Consider the following 15,497-nt stretch of genomic DNA (forward strand, 5'->3'; position numbering starts at 1 on the left):
AAACCAAACAATCCTAGATCTCTTTCTCCAAAATTTTTTTTCTCAAAATGTACTTGGAAGAGATTTACTCGGCTTGCAAAATACCCCTGTATACTTGGTGAGGTACATACAGGTTTTGCTTTGGGGTCAAAACTGATCAAGAATTTCGCATGCCTTCTGGTCAGTGTGAAGTAGGCCACACTCCCTTAGGAAAGTACTCGGCACAAAGGCATCTTCACACTTAAGATTTCTCTAGCAGATAAAACACATTTGATTAATGGCCACACTTTGTTTCCCAGGTGCTGCAATAATTTTAAAATAGCCGACCTTACTAGATAAATTATTTATTATTTAACTTTTCAGGCTATTTTAAATGCTAACAGCCTGGGAAGAGGGAAGGGAGAGGAGAGAGAGAGAAGATCATTGAAGAAAATGGCCTATGAAGTTCAAGTTTTATTGTAGATGATTTTTTTAAAGAAATGAAAAAAAAACTTCCATGTTCAATCAAATTTTGATGACTTAAGGGAGTTTTTGAGCTTGCTACTTAACAACTTGATTTTGCTGCATGTCAAATCAAGAACTGGAATATTTTCACGTGTGGTCAGCTGGGATGTTTTAAATGTTTTTGTGATGCTGCTTTTTAGCATTTGATGAATACAGAAATATTAGCCAGAAGGACATTGAGGACAGCATAAAAGGAGAATTATCTGGGCATTTTGAAGATTTGCTGCTGGCCATAGGTAAGCCCTCGAGTGCTTATAAACCGAATTGCTTTGCACTTGTTTTTTATGCTCCCACAGCCCCCAGCATAGTCCGCAGTACACACGATATACTCAACAAATATTGTTAAATGGATGCATGAAAAGTTATCTTTTTATGTCTTACTGTGCTTTTAACTATGTATTTGACTTGTCACCGTGTTTGGATTGTAAACTCCTTGAGAGGTAAAAATATTACATTTCTGAGCCTTGTTGAAAGCTGAGACCTAAGCCAATCTGGTACTTCACCATTTTGGGTTATTTTGGAAGATGTCAGTGGCCTACAAAAGTTGAGCTCAGGTCAGAACTATAGGTCTCCTCCCCCTTGGCTGTGCTACCAGGCGAGTGTATCGAAAAGTAAGTCACTGACCGAATCTGTTCCTAGAGAGACACGTGGTTTAACAGGCAGACAAAAACACCGTTATATACGCTGAACTGCCTTCTCAATGAGGTCTCAGCAGCCTGTTCCTTTAGGCACCCGAAGAACATTTTGCAATAAAGATTTGTTCAGAGGAATGTGACATTCTTCAAAGACAGGATTCAGTCAGAGTCAGGCAAAAAAGAACCTGTTATCTGTTAAGCGCTTGTACACACACAAGATTGTTAGGAATCTTAAGCCACTTTAATTTACGGTGGCTACTGGGCTTGCTACAGGCTTCCTCCCTACTAAATCCAAGATTGGAGTACCTGTACTCCACATGTCTTGTCATTTCATCAATGAAAAATCTTTTCTAACACCCATCATGATAATTAATAGCTCCTCTAGTGAGGTAAAGCTAGTTGATGTCTAAGAGTGACTTTTTCTGGAGCGAGCCTCTGATTCATCCTAAAACATTAATCACTACCTCTGGAGGTAAACTCCCAACCATGGTTCCTCAAACTGTATTTTTAAATAAACGCTCACCTGGCACTTACCATGTGCTCAGCACTGTGCCAGATTCTTTATGAATATCAATGCATTTAAGCCTCACAACACCCCCATGGATTAGGGACTATTATTATCCTCTTGGTAGAGACAGTAAACCTGAGGCACAAAGAGGTTACCCAGGGAATACCTGGTAGAGCTAAAATTCTAACCCAGGCAGTCAGGCTCCATGATCTTTGATGCTAACCAGCCATTTCACGTGCCGCTGTGTAGATATAGACTGAAACACACATATACCACACAGTCCATGTTGAAGTATTTTAAAGTAAATTACAAAAAATACACCAGGAGCAAGCACTCCCTTAGTTCAAAGCCCCATTCTCAGAGCTTCCTTCACATATGTTATATCACTTAACTTCTCATCCTCTCTTCAGTGCCAAGAATAGGCTTTTTTATCCAAGTGCTGCTCAAAAAAAAAAAAAAAATACCGTTGACTCTCATTGAATTGCTGAAAGATTGGCCAAGAAAGAAAAAAAAGCTTCTTTTTCGATTGAAAAAAAAAAAAATGGAATAAAGATCAGTCTCCATAATTAGTTCTGAGAATATTCCAGTGGCAATAATATAGTCAGTTAAATTTTTTCCATTTTGGATTGTTAATCTTTATATCAGTTTTGCCTTTTACCTAGCCTGCTGTAATATTTGAAAAACTTTATTGAGATGTATGAACTCTCACTCATTGATCTAAGAAGGATTCTTGGAAATATACATTGAATGATGCATTAAATTTGGGCTATAATGTACATTATATCAACTAAAAGACCTTATAATTCAACTAATTTAAAGTTCAAGATATATCCCACTTTCATTTTCTATTTCAATTTACCATTGGAATACATCAAGTTTTTAAAATCTTCACTGAGATATAACTCACATACCATAAAATTCACCCACTCAAAGTGTGCAATTCAGTGTTTTTTAGTGTATTTATAGGATTATACAACCATTACCACAGTCTAAATTTAGGATATTTTTATCAGCCCCAAAAGAAACCCTGTACCCATTGGCAGTCCCCCCCGCCCCAGGCCTTGGTAACCACTAATCTACTTTCTGTGTTAATAAATCTATCTGTTCTAAATATGTCATATACAAGGATTCTAATACAGTATATCAACATATAATTTTTATATGGAAACCCATCTGAGCTGTATCATCTTAGAAATGCATAATAGAAGCAGTTCTAGTTGTCAAATCTGGACTTAGATAAGGAGAGGCCATATTCAAAAAGACTATTGCAGTAGGGAGAACACTCATTTCAGCAATGTGCAGGAGTCTCAAAATCAACAGAAAAGGCGTTTCTCTCAAGGGGAAGTTGGATAAGCAAGGGAGCATGAACGCTGGGGTTTGACAGGAAATGTGTCTTGCTCTGTCAACTGATTCTCTTGAGTTTTAGTGCTTGCTCAGTCGAGGGTGGGGAACCAGAGTTCAGGGACATGCCGGGAGGAGACAGGACTGACTAAAGTTTGGTCAAGACAACACAGAGGGTAAGAAATGGGCAACTGTGAACACTTGGTCATTATAATTAATTTCAATGAATTCCCTGAGTTTCAGAGATTAATGAGTTTCCCTATTTGTGATGTTGGGTGCTAAGCAAGCTTCCTTCCACCACATTTACCACCACCTCCCTAAAAGTATAGGCCATGAGAAGCAGGCCTAGTGCTTAAGAACATAAAGCAGAGGACAAGCTCAAGGGTTGTAAAAAGAAAGGGTTCTTTAAAGATTTCGTTTAGGGAGAGGGAGATGATTGAAAAGCTTAATAGGATGAAAGTAAGCATAACAACTTTTGATTAAAGTATTAAGTCTTGCTTAATATGAGTCTGAGAAAAAATAAGTGATACCAATTCTAATGGTTGATTTCTTTTTAAAGTTCATTTCGAACACTTTTCATGTTTGTCCCAGATTCCCTGTGAGTTTCTAATGCACTTCCACTTCTATTTCCCTGAAGTCAGTTACACAAACTAAAGGCCTTTTTCACTTTCTTTAAGAGAAAGTCTGTAAGGCACTATGAGAAAACTACTTATTCTTGTTCTCATCTCCACAACTCATTATAAAATGTATTCACTTTTGGTCAGATTCCTACCTGCAGATTACATGTAAGATTATAAAACTAGTTGTGTTGCAATAAATAGGTTTACTCACTACAAACTTTTCTGTTTCTGACAATTTTCACTTTATTTCAAGGATAATTAATTTGCTCATGTTTCTGCAAGTTTCCTTTTTTGTGTTTTACTTCTGCTTTATTTTATTTTATTTTTTTAAAAAATAAAGAATGGAAAGATTGCAGGGTTTTTTGCTTTGTTTTATTGTTATTGTGGCTGAATTTAGATTACAGGTGCTGGTTCTAATATAATTACTCTAACCAACCTATAAATTCTAATCTAGCCACTTAGTAGAAAATCTATTTGAAAAACGGGTTTTAGATTGAACTCCAGTGCCCCCTTCTTACCTAATGAGTTATTTGGAGCAACATCTCTGCAGTCTTTAGACTCAAGTTATTCATCAGTAGTCAAAGCTGTTAGAAAAGGAGCAACGATACACCCTAGGGAGTTATCAGTGTGAGCGTAGGTGTCCATGTGTGTGGAATCTGGAGATGAGTCAGTTGATGTGGGAGTTTCTTTGGCAGGTAATTTTATTTTCCCAATGGCTAAAGATAATTACTGTGCTAAAGTTCTGTGCAAATATTATATTATCGGGTTTTGAAATTCTGGTTAAGCATTCATTCTTTCATTCCAAATTAAGGCTGCTATTAGGGAGGGTAGAGAATAGTATGGTTACCCAAATAATCCTTTTTAAAAAACGCATGAAATTCTATTAAATGAAACTGAATATTATTTTACTTTTTATACAGTTCATTGTGCAAGAAATATGCCTGCCTTTTTAGCTGAAAGACTACATCAAGCTTTGAAGGTTGGTCTGGAAATTTCATACACGATCTTAGCTTCCCTCAAGGAGAATGTAAAAATAGTGCTTAATATCAATGGAATTTCATACTTCTTTTCCACTTTGATGAGTTCTCTTTTGTAGCTAATTTGTCTACTAATTTGTCTCAGGGGTTGATAATGAGTATCCTAATCATTATAGAGAGAGGCACAGTGAAGCACTGACAAAATTATTTCCCCCAGTTCACGTCATGTGTGGGCAGTAGAACTTGTTTTAGAATGCCAACTCTCAAACTTGACCCATTAGGCTTAGTGGCATCTCAGGCCAGGCTGCCTTACTTAAAATCAACCGAGCTGAGTCAGCAGCCTTTCACGATATGGAAACAACCATGTCTTCTTGTCCGTTGCTGCTGCTAGATGGTGAACTCTGTGAGTACAGGAGTTTTTGTTTCCCTTTTATATCTTTAGACCCTAGCACGTGGCCGGGCACATGGAGCATGCTTGCTTCAGTTTCTTTACTGGACATTTCCTATGGAGTTATGTCCAAAGTGAACACATCATTTCCCTTATCTCACCTCCCACCCCAAGTCTGCGCCTATCATGTGTTCAGTCTCCATGGATAGCCCTGAACAGGACCAAAAGTTTTGCCTTTTGGGATATTGATTTTAAGCTGGTTATCAAGAAACAAAAGAAACTTTTTAAGCTGGTTATTAAGAAAGAAACTTTGACCCTCCCACCTGTCCTGCCCAAGAGATTCAGATAGAAAAACCTACTTCAAAAAGGAGATCTTAGGATGCGGCTGTAGCCTAATCTGAATTGAGTATGGGCTTCCAGCAGGGGCCTGTTAGCTCCATACTCTGTGTCCCATTGTGTGAGTTGCCTAGCAAGAATTTGCCTGCCACATGTGTGTGTTCTGTTCTTCTTCAACCACTTGTAAATCTCCCATTCTCACTTCTGAAATCTAATACCCTGCCCCCACCCTTTTCTCCTTTGTCCAAAATGTCATATATACTCAATGTTGCCTCACTGTCTTTGGAATTTTCATGCTTATGTGAATTCTCCACACTCATGTATTAAAAATTCCATTTTCTCCTGTTGATCTCTCTCTGTTAATTTGATTATTAGCCCAGCTAGAACTTAGAAAGTGGAGGAAAAGTATTAATTTTTTTAACCCCCAGAGCCCTAACAGGGACTGGCCTTGCCCAGCTGTCTGAAGCCGTGCCATTCCTCTCTGTGCCTCAGCCACCTTGGCCGTTCTGTTCCTCGGCTATGCCAAGTCTCTTCCCATGTCTGAGTCTTTGCATCTGTTGTCCTCTCTGCCTGGAATGTACCTTTTCCAAACCTATCTATGGCTGGCTCCTTCTCATCTGTCAGGTCTCTGTCCAAATGTCACCTCCTAAGAGAGGTCTTCCCTGACTACACAGGTCAGTAGGCTCCCTTTCAGTTACACTCAATTCCATAGTTCTTACTATTAAACAATTTGTTAATTTTCTTTACTGACCATCTCCATCCATTTGAACATAAACTCCATGAGAATAGAGGTATTTTCTGTGTTTTTCACTACTATGTACACAGTATATGGAACGATGCCTGGCATGTAGTAGATGCTCAATAAGCATTTGTTACGTGAATGGTGTCAACATCCACCTAACTGCTGAGAAATTTTACATTCTTCCTCCCCTCATTCTCCTCATAGATACATCAAGTTTTGTCATTTACTTTTATAAGCATTTCTTAAATCTACCCATTGTTCTCCATCTATACTGACAATTTTCTATGTCAGGCCATCATCATCTCTTTTTTTGTCCTTGCAGTCACCTCTGGTTAAGTTTCGCATCTTCTACTCTTATTCTGTCATCTTCACTCTTCTTCTGCCCTGCAATCCATTCCTCATGCTGCTGTGAAAAGGATCTTCTAAAACCACAGATTTGCTCTGATCTCAATGCTCTCACGTTTAATGGCTGAAGTAGTTCTTCATACTTGGGATTAAATCAGAATTTCGTTTCATGGCTTATCAGGTCTAGCCTTTCCAGACACATCTCTTGCTGTTTCTCCCCATTATTTGTGTACTCTTGAATGTGGCGTTCTTTCTTGCCCTAAACCTTCACATATGCTGTTTTCTTTACTAGAACATTTTCCCCTCTCTCTGTGAATCCCACCCTTTCTTTTCTCCTGACTATTTAGGCCTCAGCTTAAATACCACTTTCTCAGATAGAACTTTTCTAATCCTTAATCTTTAATCCTTAATCCTTAATTAGGCTCCTCTAATATATGTTCCCATAGCACCCAATATTTCCTATGTGTCAGATATTGTAATAGTACAGTATAATTTGACCTATAAGAAATATTGGGTACTTTACAAAATTGGAAGTTTAACACGGGTATCTCATCTCCATTTTCAGCATTTGGAATGGTACAGGCACAGAGTAAGTGCCCCAAAAATAGTTCTTGAATAAATGAATGATGAAGTTTGATGATAACTGAGTGAAGAAGAGTCACTGTGGTTGATTATTTTGTGCACCATTGTCTCTTTCTTATATAGATCTATATGTTGTTTTGTGATTGATGAGATTTGTATTGCATTTCTTAACAGGGTGCTGGAACTGATGAGTTCACTCTGAACCGAATAATGGTTTCCAGATCAGAAATTGACCTTTTGGACATTCGAGCAGAGTTTAAGAAGCAGTATGGCTACTCCCTAAATTCAGCAATTAAAGTAAGTCTCCTCTTAAAAATAGTAAGCACATTTTGCCTTTCGCTATTTCCTTTCTCTTATAATCTTTAGAATGTGGAGATGTGTGACTTACATTTCTCCCTCCTTGTCAATGCATAAATGTGTTTTCTGGATTTAAAATAGTAATAAAAAAAATGCCCTTAAAGATAGAGACTATTTTTTCAATTCTAGAAGCTCAGGCACACAATGGATGCTCAATTTTTTTTTTTTTTAGGATTTAGTGGCCATTAATTTTTCTTCTTTTGTGAGTAGCATATGCAGGTTTTTCACCTATTTTTTTATATTGCAAGGTTTTTTTAAAAAATCTATTTTAGTGTTTCTCTATGACAATAGGAGGAAACAACAATACATGTTTTAAATTTCCTCTTTGTCTGCAGCTCAGAGTTCATTTTAGTATATTAGAAGCTTTCTCATTCTTTTTAACAGCTGCATATCATTCCATTATTTGTATATTTGTACCCACCACATCAACAGATGTTTCCTTGTTTCTTGCTGTTACAAACAATGTGGCAATATGCATATACAGTTTTATAAGATATAAATGTATCTGTGGGATAAATCCTCAGAAGTAGATAGGATTACCGAGACAGATGTAAATACATTCGTAATTTTGGTAACTACTAGCAATTAACCTCTGTTTGCACTTCCATGAAGAATGTATGAATTCTTGTTTCTCCATAGTTTTGGCACAGAGGGTGTTTTTAAGCTTATGGGTTTTTACAATATGATAGGTAAGAAATTGTATCTCACTGTAGTTTTGAATATGCATTTTTCTTTTTTTCTTAATATGCATGAGGCTGGAACATATTTTCATGTTTTAAATACCATTTGCGTTTCTTTCTGTGATGTGTTTTTTTATGTTCTTTATCTATTTTTCTATTGGGTTTGATGTTTTATTTATTTATTTTTTGGTCAATCTCTAAGACCTCTTTTCATATAATTTAGATTACCTTTTGCCTATGAATTGTAAATGTTTTCCCAGTTTGTTATTTTTTTCTTTGACATGGCTGAAAGTGTTTTTCTATGAGTTTTGCATCAAATTAAATTTATCAATCTTTTATAGTTTCTTGAGTTAAAAAAAAAAAAGATCCCTTAGATTCTATCATTCTGAATGAAAATCTTCCTGAAATGTGTTACACAATTTTCTTTCTGTTTTAAAAAATGAAACCAGTTTTCATTGTTCTCAAGTAAGACCTGTAAAAATTGTGTAAGAGACTTCCATACATAAACTAATGACTCAAAAGTCATAATCCCAATAATAATATGGCAACTAGGAAATGATGAACTAAGGGGCTTACTAAGCCCCTAGACCTGCTTGTCAGTCTTCCATTGAAGACTGTTCTGTACCTCAGCCTCCCAGATGGCATACAAGTCTCCAGTAAATGAGTAGTAGAATGTCAGTCCAGGCTGCATCCCTGAAACAAACTGGGAGCCCAGGTTGCTGAACAAGCCACCAAACTGTCCCAGCCCTCAGGGTCACTGGCTAGAGAATAAAGATGGAGTCTAGGGCAGCCTTCACAGACGTCCCACAGGTCTTGCTATGCTTCAGCCTTATCCGCCCTGTGGATGTCTGGAGAAAATCGGCTTTGGAGAGCATCAGGCCCATAGGTGGAGACAAGTGGATCCAAATCAGTGTAGAGTCACTGAGGCCCTAGCTCAGAGGTGGGGCCCAGAGGACAAACATAGCCTGGAAGAAGGACGCATTTGCTCTGTGTGCTGGTGGTCCAAAGTCAAGGAATCCAAACCATCCATATACCTGGTCCCTAGCTTTAGGATTATTTATGTACCCTGTGCATCCTGATCCAGGGCACCAGCCTCTCTCAAGCCCCTATGCAGCTGGAGTCCCATGCTCAGTCCCATGGCTGACATTCAGCCATGGCCACCAGGCCCACCTTAGTTTAGTCTGCATTCCTGTGTCACCATGCACTCTTGCAGTCCTTGGTTTAACCCTTGAGATGGCACTACCGAGATAGCTACCCTTGACTAGGTACATGTGTTAGCCTGGGCCTTTTGGCAGCCATCTTGAGAACATTCCTGCCACAGTCTCCACAAATGGTCTTTGGATGAATGAGTGTATGAACATTCATCAGCTAGATGCGTTCACCAAAATCTCTTTCTTCAACCAGTGCTTTTGTTTTTATACTAAACCTTTGCAGAAAAAGATCCATGCCTAAGTTGAAATCAGGAACTTACTCAAAAAAGCAACTCTGAGATTGTGCCTGGGGCTTGGTACAGATTTCATCAACTGCTCACACTCAATGCAATTTGAATCGATTCTGACACATTATAATAGTTTCAATCAACAGAGGAAGATTCAATAACGTTAACCATATTGTTCTTACTGAGGCAGAAAAGTAGACTCATACATTTTATAAAGATTGTCAGTAACAAGATTGAAACATAAAGAGGGCTTTCAGTTCACCCTCAGCAAACTAGAAAATTAAATTAACCAGCTCTCCCTCCCCCAATAGTCTTGGTAATTGAAGCTTATTGTATTAGGAAACATTTAAACTATTGGTATCTTGATAGAAAGAAAAATTCATTGCTGAAGAGTTCAGTTTGTAATTTAAAATTATATAAGGTTTCTTCATTTCTACTACCTATCATACATTATTAAGTAATATCATTACATTTTCACTATTGATGAATAGGTGAAAACCTATTCAACTGGTTCAATTTCTGTAATTCAGGAGCTAGAGTTCCATTTTGTATATTGCAGAGGAGAAACTTTCCTCACCCGTTTAAGTTTCTTTCAGCTGGTCTAATAATTAAATCTACATGAGACTGATTAACAAGAGAAAATAACCAAATTTAATTACATACAAATGCATGGAAAACCCACATACATGAGAGAGTCATAGACCCCCACATACGTGAGAGGCTCAGGGACAGAAAGTTAAAATGAGGTATATGGGACATTCCAAGCTAAGGATGAGGTAAGGTGCCTTGGAGCTTCAGTGGGTCACCGCAGGATGACAAGAAGAGCAGATGTTTAGTACTTTGTAGTTTGCCTTGCCATACAGATAGGTCAAAAACGGTTATCTGGGACAATCTCATTATGGGCAAGGCCCCTAATTCATATTCTTCTAGGTAGTTAAGTGGGGGAAGGGGAAGAAGTTTCCCACAGGGTCTCAATTGCCTTTAGCTTAAAATAATCTGCATACCACAGAGACACATCTTGGGGTGACTGGTTCTGAACCCCTACAATATTATCCAGGACTTTGGTTCTGTCTTCTTCTTCCTTCTGCCTATTTTTTAGACATTTCTCTGCTCATTAACACCTGTCTCAGGCAATGATTGTTGGGAAAGAGAAGGGAAGAATATAAGTGAAAAACAAATGTATATCTCTTATTAATAAAATATTCATAGAAAATATGTGTGAGATTACATTTTTGGTAGATTTCCTTGACCAACAGATTAAGTGCTTATTTAACAAATAGCACAATTCCAATCTCTTTAGGGGAAAAAATAGCAGCCACCCTCAATTAACACATAATCTATGTGTAGACTTGAGGTGGGCATAAATAAAACAGACAATAATAATATGAAATAACATATAACTAAATACTAGATTGTAGGGTACAGAAGATAATAATATAGAAATTGAAAGTAAAAGAAGTTTGGGATTAGATAGGGAATGTTTCTTAGGAAAATGGGTTTGAGCCCACCTTTCAGGTTACTACGCATGTGTTAAGTGTCTTTTATGGGCCAGGTGCTATGCCATTCAATTGGGTCTCAAAGGTGAATGCTCTAGAAACATGTATGATAAGAAGTAGGAGGGGGAAAATGTAAAAAGGCACTTGACTGTTTAGAAAGTTTACGTTGGGGAATGTTAAAAAATGAAATCCAAATGGCAAGATGAATTCGATTGAAAAAGAACTCTGAGATCATGAAATTTGTATTTCATTTATTCAATGAAAAATACTTATTGAGTGAGTAATGTGCTAAGCTCGGGGTTACAATTATAAGCAAAGAAAGAAGTTTTCTGTCCTTACGGAATTACAAGTAATTGTGAGATTATACCTATGTTAAATATAAAGAAAAGAGATATGTTATAAGATCATGTACTAGGTAGATTTGACCCATAGGAGTGGTTTCTATGAGGAAGTTATGATTCAGATTGAAAATGTGTGGACAACATCAAGGTAAAAGTTGTTGGAGTTGGGAGTCAGTAGAGTATTCCAACAAAAGGAATTGCAAGTGTAAAGTTCTGTGGTGGAGGAAAAATAATTAAAAATAAGGCTGGAGGGACCAGATCTTGAAGGACCTTTTGGGCAATATTTAAGAATTTTGTCTTTAGCTTAAGAGCATTGGAAGTCATTGAAGCATTTTAGTTTTAAGTACTTAGTGTGATGATTAGAAATACAGTTTGAAAAGATCTCTATGACTGTGGAGAATGAGTTAGATGTAGGATAGAAGAGATGTGGGGTGATGAGTTATATTGGTCATACTAGAGTAGCTATGACTGGGTAGTGCAATGTCATAATGCAAAGCAACTGGTAATGCAAAGAGAGGAAAGAGCAAAGACTCAGAAGACATTTAGGAGTTAAAAATTAAGATACTTGGTGTAAGGAACAGAGAAGAGCAGTGTCAAGGATGACTCCCAGATTTAACTTGGAAAACAGTCCCTGCAAGAGTTTCAGGTTTTAAGGCTGTCTGGGTTGGGTTGGGTTGGGACTGGAGGAGAGCATTTATGAGTTTGGTTTTGTGGATGTTAAGTTCGAGATGTCTTTGAAGCATGTAAGTGGAGATGTCAAGCCGGTAGCTAGTGGGGAGATACATTTTCAGAGACAATTATGTTATTGAATCCTTGGACATGAATGCATATCCTCGGGGGAGAAAATATAGGTTGAAAAGAGAAGAAAGCTGAGAACTGAGATTTAAACATTGCTAATAATTAATGCCTGCGAAGAAGACAAAAGTGGAAATACCAGAGAGGAAGGAAAAGCCAGGACTACTTACAGGAAAAGTAAGGACTACTTATTTGATGGATATTGTGGTCATTGAACTAGATTTACCAAACAGTAAGATTCGATACCTTCGAGCAGGGGTCCCCAAACCCCTGGTACCAGTCTGTGGCCTGTTAGGAACTGGGCCGCACAGTAGGAGGTGAGTGGCGGGCCAGTAAAGCTTCATCTGTATTTGTGGCCACTCCCCAGCGTTAGCATCACCACCTCAGCTCCACCTCAGATCATTGGGCGTTAGATTCCTATAGGAACTCACCAGTCCCTGGTGCCAAAAAGGTTGGGGACTGCTGCCTTAGAGAATGCAGATTGATGAATTTAGAGTCAAGGAAACTAATGACAAGAGATCGGAGCCTATAGTAGATTCATTGTGGTAAGAATGGAAAAAATAATAATTTAAAAAACACCACAAAGAAATAATTGGCAAGATGGTAAATGCAAAGGATAAAAGGTGGGATCAAAGTTGGGGGAAGAGGGAACCACTGGTACCACTGTTAAAAAGAGGCCAACAGAAACTTTTCATTGCTTTTTTTCTTTTGTTTGTTTATTGCTGGAATATTTTTTAAGCATTTTATTTTATTTTATTATTAGTTTCAAGTATATAATACATGGGTTAGACATTAATATAGTTTATGAATGATCCCCCCGATTACTCTGTCACCCATCTGGCTCTACACACAGCCATTACATTACTGCTGACTGCATTCCCTATGCCGTGCCCCCCAATCCCCATGACCATCTATCAACTACTAATTTGTACTTCTTTAGCCCTTCATCCCTTTCTCCAAGCCTCCCAACCCCGCTACCCCTGACAGTCACCAGATTGTCCTCTATATTTGTGAGTCTATTTTTGATTAGTTTGTTCTTTTTGTTCCTTAGATTCTGCATGTAAATGAAATCATATAGTATTTATCTTACTCTGTCTGACTTATTTCACTCAGCATAATAACCTCTAGGACCATGACATGTCATTGCAGATGGTAGGATTTCATTTTTTTATGGCTGAGTAATATTCCATTGCATATATGTAGTTAGTTTCTTAAGGACAATTAATGGCCTAATTAGGAAGCCATAAATTATGTTCAAAGGTTTTGAAAATACACTGTTTTGTGTGTGTGTGTGTGTGATAAAATTTCTAAAATGCCATGTAAATAACATAGCTATCTTACCAGAAGGCATAAGGGTGCAGAGGTAGGAGAAAAGGATAAATATTTGTTTCCTGCCTACGGTGAGTCAGAATTTTAGATGTAGCTCTGTGTTAAGCTTACTCGGATGTATTTTCTCAACTAAGTGATAGAACCCCTAATTTTTACAACTTTGATCAGAGATGGCTAGAGGAAGCTGTTTTAATACAAAGCAAGAGCATTGATGACTCGTCAGCAGTTTGAGACATGATTACATGTGGCAGAACAAGACAAGAAAACCAACAGGGGAAGAACTAAAATCTATATAAAACAGAAATTTGTATGTTAATGCCTATTGTGTCTTATTATGAAAGTAATGCTTAACCTCGTTTCTAAGTGACCCTTCTCCATTGCTTCCTATACATTATCACTTATTTAATATTTACCCCAATGTGATACGTAAGTGATAAGAAGTTGTCACTGTTTGAGTTGCTTTGAATAAAATGATGTGAAGTTTTTAGGTTACCTCTGTTAAAAGCCAAGTTTTACCTCTAATGCTATGTAAAAGTTTTACCTTTTTTGCATAGCAAACATGGCATCTTTGTGCTTAAAGCCTCAATCCCACATGGTATCTTTTCTGAACCAACGTCATTTTTGGCTGGCCTAGGGGAAAGGAACTGAGAAACACACTCTTTGAGGATGTAGTTCATTTCACTTTCATAAGTCAGGCAGTATAGATGGTGTTAAGGCTCCAGGCTAATGGGTTCTAATACTGTCTCTGTCGCTAATTCTCTGTATGATTTGGGACAAGGTTCCTAACCTCTGTTTTTCTCATTTTACTTATCTATTAAATGGAGTTACTTATGGTACCTACTGCTTAGAGTTCTTCTAAAAGTTAAAGTAAGTTAGCCCTTAAAAGAGCAACTGTTTGGTAAATATTAATATATATTATTAAAACTATAATTTTTAAAGTTTTGTTTTAAAATTAATATTATATAATATCTTATAATTGGTGCGATATTATTTTATTAAACCAAAATTGAAACTTATTGCAATATATCAGGAAGAATTTAAACATTATTATATATTATAAAGAAGATGCTAGGCTGGAAGATAATTACACTCAGGTATGAATGGATAATGGAATTATAGGTGCATTTTACTAAATGGTAAAGGTCAAGAGTCTCATGTGAATTCCTAGTGCTGTGGGACTTGATTCATTTATGGTCTCTTTATTATTTATGCTATATTTGTCCTTTCCATGGGTCCTGTTTTCTGCAGTCGGATACTTCTGGAGACTATGAAATCACACTCTTAAAGATCTGTGGAGGAGATGACTGAGTCAAGAACATCATCTCCAAAGGTTGTCTGCTTCCATGATGGGCTTCTCCAACAGCTCTGCTTACTTCTCTTTCACGGGATTTAAAAGTACAAGAAGTATAAACAGCAACTTGTTTTTCGTAACAGAAATTGTCATTGTTCCATAACAACAACAAAGTGATTATTTTAAAGTATTTCATCATAATGTAGTAGTTTATAAGTGAAAATTTAAAATGGTATAAAGAATCCGCTAATACTCTCCAAATTATATTTCTGCTTCGGAAGTGAGAATCATTGTACAGTCCTAAAACATTAAATGCAAAAACAAGGTAATAAAAGTTGTCACCTTTGTTAAATTGTCTGGTTTTCTTTAGTATCTACCAATATCTTTGGTACTTGGTGCCAATAGCTAATGATATTTTATATGTTTTCGTTACAAAAGCTGTTGCTGCTTCGATTTATCTATTACCTTATTAATCACATTCATCTTTAAGAAAGGAATAAAAAAGATGTATGTTACCCTGACTACCCCTTCTAGTTATGATCAAGCTATAAGAGTGGCAATGCATACTAAGTTACTTTAGACCTCAGAAAATTTCTGCTGAACTACTAATCTAACCACTTCCTGACTAAATGGTAAGAATGAATTGTGGTTGTTTTATGCTAAATACTTCTTTCCCAGAATGAGTATCTAGAATCAAGTCTCTAAGATTTCTTTTTACTCTAAAATAAGTTTGCAAAACTATGCATTTAAAAAATCCTTCATGTTATCTTTGAAAGGTACCTAACATGAAATACCTTGACTAATATAAAATAT

General features: G+C 37.0%; 1 protein-coding gene across 1 annotated transcript in view; it reads left to right on the forward strand.

The window, feature by feature from the left end:
- Positions 1–15,036, forward strand: part of ANXA3 (annexin A3) — a 50,633-nt gene extending 35,597 nt beyond the window's left edge. Inside the window, exons 8-11 of the mRNA XM_023530855.1 lie at positions 612–719; positions 4,508–4,566; positions 7,132–7,254; positions 14,642–15,036. Coding sequence (XP_023386623.1) covers positions 612–719; positions 4,508–4,566; positions 7,132–7,254; positions 14,642–14,701 — 350 coding nt within the window. The 3' untranslated portion in view covers positions 14,702–15,036. The remainder of the gene's footprint in view (positions 1–611; positions 720–4,507; positions 4,567–7,131; positions 7,255–14,641) is intronic.
- Positions 15,037–15,497: the final 461 nt, after the last annotated feature.

This window comes from Pteropus vampyrus, unplaced genomic scaffold (genome assembly GCF_000151845.1).
Source record: "Pteropus vampyrus isolate Shadow unplaced genomic scaffold, Pvam_2.0 Scaffold56, whole genome shotgun sequence".
Lineage (NCBI taxonomy): Eukaryota > Metazoa > Chordata > Mammalia > Chiroptera > Pteropodidae > Pteropus > Pteropus vampyrus.